This window comes from Salvia splendens, chromosome 3, assembly GCF_004379255.2.
Source record: "Salvia splendens isolate huo1 chromosome 3, SspV2, whole genome shotgun sequence".
Classification (NCBI taxonomy): domain Eukaryota; kingdom Viridiplantae; phylum Streptophyta; class Magnoliopsida; order Lamiales; family Lamiaceae; genus Salvia; species Salvia splendens.
The window spans coordinates 8,638,838-8,656,589 of NC_056034.1; the positions used below are offsets into that span (position 1 = coordinate 8,638,838).

At 36.8% G+C, this 17,752-nt stretch overlaps 1 protein-coding gene across 5 annotated transcripts; it reads left to right on the forward strand.

Annotated features, from left to right (window-relative positions):
• The first annotated feature begins 1,240 nt into the window (after positions 1-1,240).
• LOC121794734 (alpha-glucan water dikinase, chloroplastic-like) lies at positions 1,241-13,432 on the forward strand. 5 transcript variants are annotated; one of them, XM_042193037.1, is made up of 33 exons: positions 1,241-1,383; positions 1,931-2,273; positions 2,707-2,751; positions 2,873-2,982; positions 3,060-3,138; positions 3,241-3,332; positions 3,413-3,566; positions 4,577-4,984; positions 5,071-5,178; positions 5,310-5,408; positions 5,514-5,654; positions 5,752-5,840; positions 6,354-6,488; positions 6,770-6,932; positions 7,025-7,114; positions 7,231-7,416; positions 7,703-7,765; positions 7,833-7,895; positions 7,982-8,041; positions 8,141-8,293; positions 8,407-8,490; positions 8,998-9,174; positions 9,260-9,366; positions 9,566-9,779; positions 9,872-9,975; positions 10,159-10,291; positions 10,450-10,575; positions 11,172-11,282; positions 11,523-11,621; positions 11,750-11,923; positions 12,328-12,420; positions 12,665-12,780; positions 12,911-13,432. In XM_042193037.1, the coding sequence occupies exons 2-33, from the start codon at positions 2,004-2,006 to the stop codon at positions 13,113-13,115; spliced, it is 4,251 nt and encodes a 1,416-aa protein (XP_042048971.1). In that variant the 5' UTR covers positions 1,241-1,383; positions 1,931-2,003; the 3' UTR covers positions 13,116-13,432. The 5 variants fall into 5 exon arrangements, 4 of the variants coding, with proteins under 4 accessions (XP_042048971.1, XP_042048973.1, XP_042048974.1 ...); XM_042193039.1 differs by having other exon boundaries at positions 2,713-2,751; XM_042193038.1 differs by having other exon boundaries at positions 1,242-1,383; positions 1,947-2,273.
• Positions 13,433-17,752: the final 4,320 nt, after the last annotated feature.

Here is a 17,752-nt window from a genome sequence, read left to right on the forward strand (position 1 = left end):
CTGATATTTCATACGTGATTAAAGTTTTGTCTTTATTTGCAAAGAAAAAACTTCTCATATCCCTATATTTCTAGTTAGTTGTAACAATATACTAGTTATAACATGTAGGAAATTAATTGAGAAACAACGAAAAATATGAAAAAATGAAGTTATTTATGCAATAAAATCTGAATAATACACAGAAAAAAAAATTTCACATTTAAATAAATGATATAGTAATTATTTTATTGAAAACACTGACATTTAAAATACTACTATTTCATTATATATCATCGAACTAATTTGTTATTCTAAGCATAACTTTAAGATGATTTTTATGATTGATATTTTATTGAGAATTTTAATTTAGCTCAAATTGAAATTTTTAACATCATATGAACATTCAATCTTTAGATATAAATTTGCATAGTTTCTTGTCATTCATGATAAAAATGAAACATGACTAATATTTTGAAAATAGTCAAGCATGTGATTTTAGCTATCTAGTCCTTGGAGAATTTTTTTTTCACTAATAATAGTATTTGAAATTAAGAGAATGTAAATTTATAAGTTAATACCTCAAAATTATGATATTTTCATAATAATAAAATTGATATGTGAATCAAGGTAAAAAACAAAGAAAAATTAGGGGAAATAGAAGCATGGAAAACTACTAGAAAATGAGTTTTATAAGGAAGAACGAGTATCATTTTATTATTTCATATTAGTTAATGCAGATAATGATAAATCTATATATTATAAAAAAAATTAGAAAGTGTAAATAATAACAAAATTTTAATTGCGTAGAGAACTTATTAGGAAATTACATAAAAAGTTGCTGATAGAAATGTGACAGAATCAGCAATATAATGGATTGACAAAAATGCCCTTATAGAGTCTAAGGGTGTTTTAGTCCGAAAAAATATCATTCGTGCGCTAGAATCCTCTGGCACTTTTTTTTTGCTAGGGGTAGGTGGTGTCACGGTCCAAAACGTCAGACACTAATGAGGCAGTTCACGAAAAAATTAAAAGATTTCAATGACGAAATATATATTACTACTAACTATACAAATTTTAAAAATAAAGTGAAATATAGTATGGCATAATATCCAAACGCTACGCTGGACGGAACCCACGCCTCATGCGTCTGGCACCTGATTAATCTAGAAACCCAGAGCCCTTTATTTTTTTTATAATACTCCATGTCTCTTGTGTCGCCACGTTTCCTTTTTTCTCCCAATAATAATTAGGAGCGTAATTACAAAAATAACAATAATATCAGCAGTAACGTATTAACACCGTTTCTTCTTTCTAAATCTTCCCATTCTCCACTTTTCATCATCGCGTCATTCACTTCGAGCTTCCAACTTCTCTGTAGATTTCATTCTTTATTGCTGAAGTCAGGTAATTTTGATTGCTGAATTGTTGTTGTTAGTTCACTGGTTGCAATGTTGACACTTTTTTCTTGCGGAACTGTAAAATTTGCGAATTTGTTGTATTTTGCACTTTGGTTTAATCATTTGATCCTTCTGTGGAGCAGATACTTTGATTACTCGCCAATTTTCTTTGTCTAAATGATTGAGCTAAATGCTTACTTTGCATAGTTGATTTAAGTCCATTCCATGAGATTCTAACTGTGAGTGTGATCTCTGCGGAGTTAAAAACTTTAGTATCGCACTAATGGAATTCAAATTTAGCTATATGCTGCTAGTTTCGTTGCTGAAATGTTCGCATATTTTTTTGTCTGTGTACATGTTAGCTCTGTTTGTATACGTGCTGTTTCGTTTTTGGCGATAGCGACCACCTTCCGGCGCATGATCCTCCAATTGTGATTTTGTATCCTTTTTCCTTTTTACTGAGTATAGACCAATAGTGTATGTGTATGAATGTGATTTTGTTTATACTCGTATATCCCAACCATGGTGTTATGTGTTAATGATTTGGGATTTAGTTCCTTTTTTTGACAGCTTAAATATTGAGGTCGAAATTGTGAGTTTTGAAGTTGATTATACAAGTGAGGAAACATGAGCAATGCGATTGGGAATTACTTGCTGCATCAAAGTTTTTTTTCTCCGACAGTTTTAGATCATCAGAGTCGAAGCAATACTTCAACCTCTGTTTGGGGAAATACCTTCCTCCAGCCTCTAGCAAATTCACTAACACGCCGAGCTCCTACATCTACTGAGTTCCGGGGTAGAAGACTCACCCTGCAGAAAAATAAATTACAGATGGGAAAGGTGCATACTATTTTAAGATCCACAAAGGCTGTATTGGCTGCTGATCCATCTTCTACGGTAAAATTGTAAAACTCTTGATGAAATTTAACATTATACGCCTATTAGTTTCTTTGTGTATGTTTCCCTGTTTCTTCTAGTGGAATGCATATCTCCAGAGGTAGTAGCTTAAGATAATTCTATTTTATCCAATCAAGTTGTATAAATCAACATCTGGTTGGAACCCTTCCACTCGATTAATGATGTACCAGTCAAGTTGATTCACTTGGTAATAGTAGCCATTTCTATTTTCAGGCTTCTGGTCTTTTGTTTATATGGTCATAAGAATTGGAAAGAACACCCTCATCTGTACTTAAAGGCTTGATTGATTACATATTCTTCAGTTTTTTTGTGGCTATACCATGATTTGTTTCCTTAGGAAATTTCCTTACTACTCCCTTCAATGCAGTATCTGAGTTAATTGTCTTTACTGTTTACTGTTTTTGTTCTCTAGCAACAGATGGAAAAGTTCAGACTCGACGAGAAGGTTGAGTTACAGGTATGTGTATACTGATCTTTGATTTGGGACGAAAAAGTACATCTCTGTCCACTGTGCATGTAGGATGATACTTGGATGAAATGTGCTAGCCAATCTATTTATATGGGATGTATATAAACAGATTGATGTTGGGCTTCCGACATCTGGTTCTGCTTCAGTAGTAAATATTCAAGTTACAAGCAATAGTGACTGCCTGCTTCTACACTGGGGAGCGATAAAAAAACAACAAGAGTAAGTGCAGCTGAAGTATAGGTATCTATTTTACAATCCTATACTGAGTTTTAATATTACTTCTCTTGGTTGGTTAGTAAATGGAGTCTTCCACAATGTCGTCCAGTTGGAACTATGGTGTACAAGAACAAAGCACTTAGGAGTCCTTTTGTGAAAGTAAGCTTCAGAACGCCACTTTAACTAAATGTGTCTCCTTAATTGTTATAATTTGCAGAAGTGCATCATTTTCGGTGGATAACATAATGTGTCTATTCTTAGTCTGGTGCTAATGCTGCACTGAGCATAGAGATTGATGATCCTGCAATAGAAGCTCTGGAGTTTCTGATATATGACGAAGCCCAGAATAAATGGTAAAGTGATGCTCACTTATAAAAATTTAGAGCATATGTGTTGAACCTTGTCCTTAGCTTTGTCTTTCTTATACTCTCAGGTATAAGTACAATGGGGGAAATTTTCATGTTAATTTGCCAAAGACAGAATTAACAACTCCAAAAATTTCAGTTCCAGAGGATCTTGTTCAAATCCAAGCTTATTTGAGGTGGGAGAGGAAAGGGAAGCAGATGTATACCCCAGAACAAGAGAAGGTTTGTGACTGTTCCTTGCTTTAGCTTCAGCTTGAGAACACAGTAACTACCAAATAAGATGGCCCATTTCCCCTTTGGTTTACAACAGTTCTATTTTCAAACACTATGCTTGGTTCTTTTCTTGAACTACTTTTTCTGTTTTCTCAGCAATGAGGAAGAAAATTTGATGTTGTATGTTGTTAAAATGTCTTATATCTTATCCCACGTCGACTTTAACTACCAAATAAGATGGCCCAAGTCGATGATTGAGTTCTCTTTATCTCACGAGTGGAAATGGGCCACGTGATGTCTTATCCCACGTTGACTTTAACTACCAAATAAAATGTCTTATATCTTATATCTACCTCACGAGTGGAAGTCCAATATTCATTCCAGCCCATATCGATGATGGTTCTCTTATCTCTTGTCTTGCCTACCCACGTGATGGAAGTCCGATGTGTCATTCCGGGCCACACGTGAGGGAGCGTGTTAAAATGTCTTAAATCTTGGAGAATTCCTAATTTTCCAAGTAGATTCTTGACTCCGATCATCTCAGAGTAGTATGAGCCATAGCTCTATACTCGACCTCGGCACACGATCTCGCAATTGTGCGTTATTTCTTTGGCTGTGTTTGGAGCTATTTCAGGGGCTGTTGCAAGTCGATGACGTCGTGTATGGACATGTAAAGGAGGAGCAGAAGACATAGGATATACAAAAGTTTGGAATGCTGCTATTCGAATTCGATGGGACGATTATCCGGAAAACGACTATCCCAGTGAACTTGATTACAAACTGTAGAACAGTAAAATATAGATTAGATGAGACTTATATAGATTTGATGGAATCTTCACCAAGTCGACGTGGGACAAGATTTAAGACATTTTTTTATGTCTCCTTGTGATCTGCTAGTTTGATGTTTCTTTTGGTTTAATTGAAGTTTTTGATCCTTCGTCATATGCATTGAGGTCTTCAGATAACCATTGGTCAATGTATCTGTTTGATTTTGTTCTTATCTTATGCTTTTTAAATAGGAGGAGTATGAGGCAGCTCGAATGGAGCTGTTGGAAGAAGTAGCTAGGGGTGCTTCTACAGAGGACCTTAGAGCAAAATTAACAAGTAAAAGTGGTGCAAGTGAAAGTAAAGATAATTTTGTTTCTGAATCAAAAAGCAATATACCTGATACAGAAAAAGATGGTCAAAGGAAAAAGATACAAACCAAGGGTACGAAAACTAATTTTTCCACTGATAGAGTTCAGCGCAGGAAAAGGGACATAATGTCGCTTCTCACTAAGTTTAAACCAGAGGCCATCAACGAAAATATCTCCCATGCACCAGAAGTTTTATCTCCTATTAAACAGTTCTCTATGGATAAAGAAGCTCATATTGATGGCCATATAATGAACAAGAAAATTTATAAGCTTGGTGACAAGGAACTCCTGGTATGTGTCTGTACCATCCTATCTTTTTTACCTTGCGAGATTTTGAACATTGAACAAATACTTTATGATATTATTTTTTTCTGAAGGTACTTGTAGCGAAGTCATCTGGCAAGACAAAAATCTACTTGGCTACAGATCTTCCCGATCCTGTTATTCTCCACTGGGCTTTGTCCAAAAATGCTGGTGAATGGACAGTACGTCAAAAAACCTATTAATAATTATGAACCCTTACAACGTAGTATGTTGTGGAGATATTTTTCTCATTCTTTTTGGTTTGTAATATATTTTTTTTATTTTTCGTTGATATTGACTAATTATATTCCAGGCACCTCCCTCAACTATGATGCCCCCTGACTCAGTTTCTATAGACAAGGCTGCAGAAACAAACTTCACAACCACTTCTGTCAATAATCCGCCATACAAGGTTTGTGTGTGTACATTTGTATGTTTTTTATGCCTTGACACCATAAGACTAGGTATCAACTCATCGAGCTTAAGAGAATAACATCTTCCTAGGCTACTCTTTCAGATTCAATCATTGGAAATAGCAGTTGAAGATGAAAACTTTGTGGGGATGCCATTTGTTCTTTTGTCTGGTGGAAACTGGATAAAGAACGGCAGCACAGACTTTTATGTTGAGTTCAAAACTAGCCCAGCAAAGGTTCAAAAGGTATGAATAAAATCATTGTTGTCCTTTTTTTATTATCATTGGATTTCTGTTTCCATATTACATGTTGACTATGCTGAATGTTTATTTTGTGGAAAAGGATGCAGGTGACGGGAAGGGAACATCAAAGTTTTTGTTAGAGAAAATAGCTGACTTGGAAAGTGAAGCCCAGAAATCATTTATGCATAGGTGATAAATCTACTTGTATATCTGAAAGTCCGAATAGAGCACCTTTCACATTCCAAACACATGATAACATTTCTTACGAGCAATTTCATTCTCTATTTCCCTTATATCCGAGCTTCTATTGATATTTGAATTACTTTTTGGCTTTGCGGGCATGATAGAATATGTGGTGTAACGTGTATATCCTAAAGGTTCTAAATCTCCTGCTTCGAGTTTAGTATAATTCATTTATTATGAGAACTTTAAAGCATGTAACTGAGTCTTGGATTTCCAGATCTTGGACTTTGAATAGTCAACTGGAGCTGAGATGCATCCCGGCTTGAGTTAAAACTCTTTCAAAGTGACTTCTCTAATTTTTGTGCCTTCACTTAAATTGGCTAAAACTGTTCATATGTATTGTCAAGTTGTACTTTAATTAAAAACATTGCTTGTATTTCCACTTGGTGTACCTTATTGCATACTTATATATCAGGATTTAATTTACTGTATTGTGTTAACATCTGATGTTTCCTACAGATTTAATATCGCAGCAGACTTAATGGATGAAGCGACAAGTGCAGGTGAAGTAGGTCTTGCTGGCATTCTTGTGTGGATGAGATTTATGGCAACAAGACAACTCATCTGGAACAAAAATTACAATGTAAAACCAAGGTAGGAATCCTAAACAGTGGCTGCAAGTGTTCAGTGGGTGGCTTTCTGTTCCTGGAAGTTTGGGTCCCCTCCTTTCTGTTGTCCTTGGGCATGGTATCCTATGAATGGCCCAAGCTCATAGTTTCTGAAAAAATTGGTTCAGGAACAAATACTTTTGAGGAAGTTGAAAGAAAAGGACTCTGCTATGGATGGCTGAGAATCATGTTCTCCATGCATTTTTTTTCTTCTACCTCTTTTCAATTTCAGTTTAAACTGAAATTTAAATTCTTGTTTTTGTGCAGAGAGATAAGCAAAGCTCAAGATAGGCTTACGGATTTGCTGCAGAATGTCTACAAAAGTTTTCCTCAGTATCGTGAAGTTATACGCATGATTATGTCAACTGTCGGACGTGGAGGTGAAGGGGATGTTGGGCAACGAATTAGGGATGAAATATTAGTCATTCAGGTTGTTTTATTAAGCATGCCCTTTTCCCCTTTATTTTCTTTTGGTGGGTATTTGGATTTGATAATGCTGTATAAGTTAATATTCAACTGCAGAGAAACAATGACTGTAAAGGTGGACTGATGGAAGAATGGCATCAAAAGCTTCATAATAACACTAGTCCTGATGATGTTGTGATCTGTCAGGTATTCAGGATATAAGTAAACAATCATTTGGCTGATCTTAAATCTTAATAATACACACTCACTTGCATGTGGAGAAGTTTCAACTATTAAATTTAATTGCATACTACCTATCACAGGCACTGATGGACTATATCAAGAGTGACTTTGACATTAGTGTTTACTGGAAAACCTTGAATGATAATGGAATAACAAAAGAGCGTCTCCTTAGTTACGACCGTGCTATACATTCTGAACCTGATTTTAGGCCGGATCAAAAGGATGGGCTTCTGCGTGATCTTGGACATTACATGCGAACATTAAAGGTTAGAGATTTTGGTCACATCTGTATGGCCTATTTAACATTGGCATTCACAGCTGATTCTAACAACTACTTGTTTGTATGTGTCTGCGTTATTCAAGGTGAATACATTCAGAGAAGATTCAACATGTTTGCTAATTATAATCCTTTTCATTTCACATAAAATGACTTCCACATTTTCAGACCCCCTGTTTTTCCACAAAATCTTGGCCAGCTTGATTTATTGCTGAGCAGTCAGTATTCCCAACTACTCCTTAATTTCCAAAATTTTTTACTCTACTTTGGTGCAGGCTGTTCATTCAGGTGCAGATCTTGAGTCTGCCATCGCTAATTGCTTGGGATACAAAGATGAGGTAATTCCATTATGTGATAATCTCATCCCTCATGCAACTTGTCTAAGATGTAACTGCTTCACATCAGGGACAAGGTTTCATGGTTGGAGTACAGATAAATCCTGTCCAAGGCTTGCCAGGAGGATTTCCGGTATAGCCAATTCTTCAATATGTAATGATCCCCAGAAATGTGAAATTTTGAAACATTTTGCTATATTTTTCTGACTATGAGAACAGGAACTACTCCGATTTGTTGTGAATCACATTGAAGACAGAAATGTCGAAGCCCTGCTAGAGGTATATCGAAATTTTGTAATTGTTCCTCTTTTAATCTTGGAAAATCCTTAGTGTGTCAACATTTTAATGCATTCTTGGTGGATATTATTTTGCACTTAGGGATTGCTTGAGGCTCGCCAGGAGCTTAGACCATTGCTTTCCCAGTCGAGTGACCGCTTGAAGGATATTTTATTCCTGGATATTGCCCTAGACTCTGCAGTTAGAACAGCTGTAGAACGTGGTTATCAAGAGTTGAATAATGCTAGCCCAGAGGTATCATATGAACCTTGTTATTATACTCCACTTTATAATCCATTTTCATGTAAGTTCCCCCTTCTTTATTATAATTTGACTGGGAGTTGCAACACTTAATGCCAATTCTGCAGAAAATCATGTACTTCATCTCTCTTGTTGCTGAGAACCTCACACTTTCCGTGGGTGATAATGAAGATCTCCTTTATTGCTTAAAGGTGAGGACCAATGAAACAGATAAAATGATTCTTCACGAGCCTCGTATTTTGAGTCCTTATAAACACATCTACATGCATTTGGAACTATCTTGCTAATAGACGTCTATTTGCTCTTGGAATATTCGGATGCCTCATATTTTTTGTCCTTGTAATACACGTCTGCAATGTACTCTCTCTGTTCCTTAGTAGTGGAGTCATTTTGTCATTTTGGTATGTTCCATAGTAATGGAGTCATTTCCCTTTTTGGTAAAAGTTAACACATTTCTTCTTACTTACTTTACTCTCTCTTACTTTATTCTCTCTTCATCTCTCTAACTTTTTCATTACCTACTTTATTCTTCCTTTATTTAACTCACTTAACACAATTTTTTTTAAATCGCGTGCCGAAAAGAAACGCTTCCCTCTACCGCGGAACGGAGAGAGTATGATATTTCTTCGCTAATGCATTTTCTGGTTAATGGGAGATTGTTTTTGTTGAGCTGATTTTAATTTTCTTCTTATACTAAGGGGTGGAACTTGGCCCGGAGCATGTTCAAGAGCAGTGATGAGCACTGGGCATTGTTTGCCAAATCAGTCCTTGATAGAACTCGGCTTTCACTGGCAAACAAGGCTGAGGCCTACCATCAATTACTGCAACCATCGGCAGAGTATCTTGGCACACTGCTTGCGGTGGATCAGGGGGCCGTATGTATACATGAGAACTTGTGTAGTCCTTTTGATATCTTTCCCCATCACAACTCATAAGTAACATTTTAAATATTTCATGCAGGTCGATATATTTACTGAAGAAATAATTCGAGCAGGATCAGCAGCTTCACTGTCCTCCCTTCTCAATCGACTTGATCCCATTCTTCGAAAAACTGCTAATCTAGGAAGGTCATAAATTTTACTAGCTCACAAAAATAGAAATCTTATAAGTTGCACTAATCCACCCTAAACACCAGGTTGCCATGACCCTGTTTACACAGTCAGATGAGGAATGTCATTTCTGAGATTACATGCATGAAAATGTAAAAATGTAGTTGTTGAGATAGCATTAGTAGCTTACTAATGCATGTCCCCTGTTCTGTTACAGTTGGCAGGTCATCAGTCCAGTTGAAGCTGTTGGATATGTTGTTGTAGTTGATCAATTGCTTTCTGTTCAGAATAAGTCTTACTCAAGACCAACAATATTGGTTGCAAAATCTGTAAAAGGGGAGGAAGAAATTCCTGATGGTGCTGTAGCAGTACTTACTCCTGACATGCCTGATGTTCTGTCGCATGTTTCTGTTCGAGCCAGGAACAGTAAGGTTGTATTTCCGTTACCTATCAGTTGTTCAGTGTGGTTTCTGGCTCACAATATCCCTCTGTAGCTCCAGTAAGAGTTCTCTTCTTTTTGTAGGTTTGTTTTGCCACTTGCTTTGATCCCAATATATTGGCTGACATTGAGGCACATGAAGGAAAGTTGTTGTGTTTAAAACCAACATCTGCCAATGTGGTATACAGGTAAGTCAAGATATACCAAGTTTACTTTTCATGTTTATGAACACTGAAGAGATCAGCGACATTTGAGTTCTTTTTCGCTTCTTTTTGTTCTTCATATTTGCAAATAATCCTAAACGGAAAAACTGCACTTTATGATATATGAAGGCCAAAATTGATGCCTTCTTAATTGCATCTTTTCTGCAGTGAGATGAAAAATAACGAGCTAGTAACTTCAGCTGACTCAAATGAAGCTTCATCTGCTCCATCCTTGTCTTTGGAGAGAAAGCAGTTCTCTGGAAGATATGCGATAGCATCTGAAGAATTTACAGATGAACTGGTCAGCCTCTTACATTCGCTTTATACTTCGAATATCTCCTCTGTTGCTATCTTATTTCATGTTCTTTATCCATTTAAAGTTTCAGGAGATCAATCTTCCTGTTGAGGATTCAGCTGTAAACTAAGCTTATACAAAATGTATGATTTTCATTTGTCCAGGTTGGGGCCAAATCACGCAATATTGCACATCTAAAAGGGAAAGTTCCTTCTTGGGTTAACATTCCAACTTCTGTTGCTTTACCATTTGGTACTTTTGAAGCAGTCCTTTCAGATAAGTCAAATCAGGTTATACTATTTGGTAGATGGACCTTCTCATGCATCTCCATTTTGTACACATTACCTATCATCCGAATATCCAATTCTTCTAAATTCATTTATCTGCATGATTGTGTGGGGGTTGTGCAATCGATCGTGTTTTCTACTGTTGATTGAACTTCTCCTGGGAACAATTTTCCTCTAATAATATGCAATGTCCTCACTGAACCTTAATGTGGTAAGGACTTTATTTTCTCAAGAGAATATTCTATATTCCCTTTATAGGGTCTTTTCACAATTATTATAAAAATGTGATATTAATTAGCTGAAAGAATTGATGTGTGCTTTGGATGGTAAAACCTTCAGCTGCATTTGCTCTAATAGCTTTGTGGATTAAATCCTGTGAAACATTAAAAGGAATTAGAATATTTTCGGGTATGTGGTTGATTTTCTCCAAGACGATAATATCCCTTTTCGGTTCAGGACATATGGGTGGTATATATCTGTGGTAGCAAATTTTCTTATGAAAATGAAACCCCTGAAATCATCATTTCACTGTATTGAATAATGTGAACATAAATTCTTAGTAGTCTGTTAATCTTCTATTTTTATCTGGAACTATGCAGGTTGTGGGAGAGAAATTGCTAGTTCTGAAGAGAAAGTTATATGAAGGAGACTTTAGTTTGCTTGGTGAGATTCGAAACACAGTTTTGGATCTTGCAGCACCACCACAGTTGGTAAGTCCCCTTTTTGTGGCACCACTTTTTGGTGACTTGGAATTTGCCCATTTTTTAAATTGAGCAAATATGAACTTTTCTTTCTAATACTTTCCAAATATAATTGACCTTTACGTCAATAGTCAAACCTCAATAGTAGTTTTGTAACTATACATGGGACTAAGATGAAAATTATCCCCCGAAATTCACAGTGTTTACATTTCAAATATTCCATATTTTACTTGAGAAACCTTGTCTCAGATTAAAGAGCTCAAGGAGAAGATGCAAAGTTCTGGCATGCCGTGGCCTGGTGACGAAGGTGCAGAGAGATGGGAGCAAGCATGGATGGCCATAAAGAAGGTAAGCATAACATAACGCATCAATTCTTGCATGTTTTATGGAAACGCTGCTGTCTTTCAAAGTTTAATAACCATTAATGCAAGGATAATGGATCTTTATATAGCAAATATTTAATTTTCTGCTTCCAGGTATGGGCCTCAAAGTGGAATGAGAGGGCATACTTCAGTACAAGAAAAGTGAAGCTTGATCATGACTGTCTTTGCATGGCTGTCCTAGTTCAAGAAATAGTAAATGCTGACTATGCATTTGTTATCCACACCACTAACCCATCTTCTGGGGATTCATCAGAAATATATGCTGAGGTAATATATGCAATACTTTGTTTTAACTTTATAAACAGTTAAAAGTTATGGTATCAGCATCGAATATTCATCAACTGCCTATTTTTAATCATACACAAGAAATGTCAAAGTACAAAAAAGACGGTTATGGGCTCACTGAGGAGTGACAAGTCTAGACCGCCCTATCTATGTCCATAACCTCTGGTGGTAACATTTGAGCCCAAGAGCTGGACAGGAAACTGGTAAAGTGTCACCTATACCTAAAATCAGAATCCAAGAAAATATATTGGTTGATTAGTACTATAACTAAAGAAGATGTAAGAAGAGTTTCTGCATAAAAAGCTTTATTGTTGAAGATCTCCTGTAGTTGTGAGGCATTTAACTATCTAACAAGGAATATTTGCCTATGCGTTTCTCTTAAATAGGTTGTCAAGGGGCTTGGTGAGACACTTGTGGGAGCTTACCCAGGTCGTGCTCTGAGCTTTATTTGCAAGAAAAATGACCTGAAATCTCCTCAGGTAAGTTATTAGACTGAGGCTTTAGCACATCTGGATGTGTCGTATCATTTCAATGTTAAATATTTTAACCTGTCAACAGTTTACTGTCCAAATTATTTTTTCCCTTTTGTTGAGCTTTCTAGCAAAATATAACTTCCGCAAAGATAAAAGAATTCTAGTGCACAGTTTATCATCATGAAAATTGCACGAGGTTATTTTGTACAAAGCATCGAACTATTGACTGATGATAAGTTTGTCCTTTCAGATTTTAGGTTACCCCAGCAAACCTATTGGCCTTTTTATTAGGCGGTCTATAATTTTCCGGTCAGATTCAAATGGTGAAGATCTAGAAGGTTATGCCGGTGCTGGGCTTTATGATAGGTAAAAGTGTTAATACTGTAAGCTTTATTTTTCCAGGAGTGAAAGCGAGTAGTAGTATTCGGAAAGGTACGCTTTTACTGGCAGATAGGATCTTCGGAATATAACTAAGTCTTGATGGTGTTTGTTGCAGTGTCCCAATGGATGAAGAGGATAAAGTGGTGCTTGATTACTCATCTGATGCATTAATAGTTGATGGTGACTTCCGCCATTCAATTCTGTCTAACATAGGTGTTGCAGCAAATGCCATCGAGGGGCTATATGGATCCCCCCAAGATATCGAAGGTGTTGTCAAGGATGGTAAAATTTATGTAGTCCAAACAAGACCACAGATGTGATCAAATTCCTTGGACATGGTCTACTACGGCTAAACATAAGTCGCAACGAGTAGCATCTCCTATTAGGGTAGGTGTCTGAAAGAATGAGGTAGCATACACGGATGCCACGAGTAACTTATTATTGGGAGAGATGGTATAGAAATGGTATTTTCTGGGTCTCCAATAGTTGAATTATTTATCACTAATAAAATGTCGTAGAGTTGGATGGGCTAAAAATAAATGAATGCTTGACATGAAGTGCAACAAAGGCCACAATTTGAGGAAAGATGATTACTTATTTGAGTGGTTGAATATAACATTTTTCTCACTGTTTGTCATATTTTTCCTCTGATAAACGGATACTCAAGGCTTGAAGCCCAAAACAGAAGTCATCCTTCATCTTTTTTTAGATGGTAAAATTCATTTCACTTTACTAAAATATACCATCCGCAATTGCACCGATTAGGGAGTGTTTTGCAAAATAGATTTTGATATATATGAAGCTAGACTTTGTTTGCTTCGCATGTGTTTTTTTTGTATTTTAATAAATTGAATACCACCTTAACTAATAACTATAGCAAGGCTAAATTGGATACCACTAACTATAACAGAGAACCAATATAATTTTTTTTTCATTTATAGTACTACTATTTTTATGGTATTTTTGTATTAGTTGGAATCCAAAATCTTGCCACGATATTCCTACACGATGGAGAATCTTTATGCCACTTAATACCAACGGATTAGACGTTTTTCTTCATAGTCGACATACACAATGTGGATGTGACATTATATGGCAAACATGCAAAGGGAAGTTTCGCGAATATGGGGTTTGCATGCCTATGTTTGATTAACATGTTATGAACAACATCATCTTGTTGAAGATGATAATGGCTAATGGCCAAACAGCTATGATGGTGGTGGCTTGGATTAGTCATCATCGCACCAGCCAAAAGCAAGAATATTCAACACATAAGAAACATCTATTCTTCATTTTTTAAAGAATTAAGATACACTCTTCTTCAATCATGCTTACCCAAAATCTCCACTTTGGACGTTTACAAAAACATCCACTGCCCCTTGACCCTATAATAATTAGGTGTTTCAATAAATAAACCTAATTTGTGTGTGTTTTCATCTGGCTTAGAAGAGTGTATGGGTCCGCAGATGGGACATAATCATTGCCTTACATTCATCTTTAAGGGGTCTATGTTCTTTAATTCCCATTTCGAAGTCACATTTTGTATTAATAAAGCTTAAATTTGCGGTGGATATGTGATCTTTCAAAAGTGAAAAACGAAACCCAAGAAACCACTACTCTTCCTTTCCAAACCATAGTAATACTGATTCCTCAATTTTGGGAAACAGTGTGATATTGCTTTCTAAGAGTTTGTGACAATCTCTCTTTTTTCCACTTCTTCCATCACTTGGATCTCAGTGATTCTTGAACAAAGACCTGTGTGTTTAGATGTACAGTTAATTTTTCATAATTAAAGATTCATGCATTCCTAATTAGAATATGTTACTCAAATGAGTTACTAAAAATTTGTGCAATTCAGTAAAGCTCTTAGGCAATTTCCCACTATATTTTAACTTTTAGATTCTTAATAACTGAAATTTTTTCTAAAGTGAAATGTATAATTATGTTAAATAAATTGAGCCTGATTGAAACATAGGCCTGAAAGAATCCAATGGTCAAACGTATTTTTAACAATATATGGGCCCAAAACGTAGTCCCTTCAAAAGATTTGGGCCTTTTTTACCCACTTCATCTTTATCCTTTCCTTTTATTTACACGCTCGACAAGATAATAATGATGTCTTTCTTCTAAATACATCACATATATATTTACAATATATTTTATTTATAACTACTACACGTAGTCGTTTTCAATTGTAGTATAAATTTAAATGAAGCACCATGTCCATGTCCTAGTATTTTTGGTGTAGGGGACCATAATAGTAGTAAATAATTATTTATGTATGCAGTGGCGGACACAGAAAATATTGTTGGCGGGGGCTTCATTACACTATATATTATACTCAATAAATAAATAAATATATTTAATAAAAATAATATATTAAAAAATACAAATACAACCACAAAAATGAATAAATATTACTCTCTTCGTCCGTGAAATGTTTTCCACATTTAACTCAGCGCATGTTTTAAGAAATCTGAAGAAAAGTGAATGAAAAAAGTTAGTGGAACGTGAAATATAATAGTATTAGTTTTATAATAGAATGTGAATATAATGAGTTAGTGGAAAAAGTGTTTCATTTACTAAATATTGAAAAAATGCAAAGTGGACAACATTTGACGCACGTACTGAAATGACAAAAGTAGAAAACATTTCACGGACGAAGAGAGTATATCTTATTCTAAAGGAGTATATAATTTAAAATATAACCATGCCGTAAATATAAACAAAAGATAGATAATATTAAAATTAAATTTGAACTAAACTCTAAATCCAACTAAATACACCAATTCTTAAACTCAAATCAAATACTGCGTGAATAGTCGCCAATTTACATAGAGAAAACAACACATTAAATATATTATTAAAAATATACTTATCAATTCTTTTTGTAAATGACCGAAAATATTGTGGCAAATTTTTGGCTAAAAAAGGCTAAATTATCAATTTAGAATGTTGTTACACTCTCTAAAATAATATTGTGCTAAATTTTTGGTAAAAAAGCTAAATTATCAATTTAGAATGTTGTAAACAGAAAATGTTATTAAAATTTTTAAATTGATTTTACTTTTGTGTTTGTGAAATAAGGCAGTTTATTAGAACTAGTCCCAATATCTACACTTGCATTCGATAAAACTTTTTACTATTACTAATATAATATTGTTAACTTTTGTAAAAATGTGTCTTCTTCCTTAAAGCGATGACAACCCTTTTCATCTCTAAAAATTCACCTCTGCAATTTTATTCCAAAAACTCAGTTCATCCCCTTTTGTTATTCCATTTTTGATGATTTACTCTCTAATACAATTAACTTAGCAGGGGCTAAAGAGTGTTTGAGAATTTTTTTCAAAAAAATTAAGTAGAAAAAAATAAAAAAAAATACTTCTTGGGAGTGGCTTAAGAGCATCCGCAACGGTGGCGCTGCTCGCCACCGCCGTCCGCGCCGCTGGCAAGGACGCCACCCGCCGCCGCTGCGCTCGCGCCGCTGGCACGGCGCTGCTCGATGCATCGAGCAGCGCCATGCCAGCGAGCAGCTGACGTGGCGCGCCCTCATTCGTCAACGGCATAGCCGTTGGGTTTAAATAATTTTTTTTTAAATCGGTTTTTAATTAAAAAAAAACCGATAAAAAAATAAAAAGAAAATAATTTCACTTCCCAAAAAAATTATATCCGTTTATAACCGTTTTTCCCACTTTTTAATTTTTTTTTATTTTTTTTACCCCAAAAATACACACTTTCATCTATAAATACCCTCAATTTCACTCCCAAAAATTCACATCAAACTACACAATTCTCATCATCATTCTCTCATCTCCATTCTCATCTTCAATCTCTCATATCCATTTTCATCTTCATTCTCTCATACCCTACAACATCACTATGTCCGGCCAAGGCGATAACCCTAAAGGCTCCCACGGTTGGAACCCCGAATGGTTCGGTTCACAACCGTTTCCTAGTCCGGAAGCGGAATATTCGGCCCCTCCTCAAACCCAAGATTCGGCCGTTCCGGGTGGCTACCGTCCATACCCAATCGACGACCAAGGTGCCTCCGAAGGACGATACGGGTGGACACTGGAGCCTAGGCCGACCGCCCCCTCCCAACCTCCGCAAGCTCCTACTCGCGGCAGCGGTGTCCGCACACCGTACACGCCGGCGGAGATGGATAAATTGTTCAAGGCGTACTTCGAAATCTCCGAAGATGCGGCGGTTGGCACGAACCAATCGGGCGATCACTTTTGGTGGCGCGTATCTCGCCAGTACAATGCAAACCGGCCGCCGGGAACGATCGAGCGCAACGAGAGTATGGTGCGCAACTGCATCGGCCGAGCCAACGACGAAATTGGCAAGTTCAATGGTTATTTCCTCCCGGAGTCGCGGAATGCCGGGAGCGGCCGGAGCGAGGTCGACATCATCACTGCGGCGCTGAGCACATACCAATCCATGAACGGTAAGTCGTTCAAGTACCTCAACGTTTGGCAGGAAACGCGGTTCCACCCGAGGTATCTGGGAGGCGTAACATCCTCCTGGTGTAACATCCTCCTCTAGCGGCTCCTCCAAACGGTCAAGGTCGGTATCCCTATCCGACTCCGGCTCCGAAGAAGTGGCTAGCCAACTCGCCGGAGCTAACTTGGGTAGCCCCGACGCCGGACCAAGCGGTTCCCAACGCCGACCGCAAGGAAGGAAGAAGGCAGCGGCCGAGCGCCGGCGCTCCGCGACTCCATCGGCCCCCGCCCCCGAACCCGCACCCTATGTTCCACCTCCACCCCCGAACAACTCGTTGTGGGCCCTTTTGGCCCAACTCAATATGGCCGATAGGTCAACTATGACCCCCACGCAACTTCAAAAGCACGAGGGCATGATAGTGGGTCTCCAAAAACAATTGGGGTTGTTGCCGCCGGATGAGTAGTCTTCCTCGGGTAATATTAGCCAATAATTATGTAATTTTTAATTTTTAGTA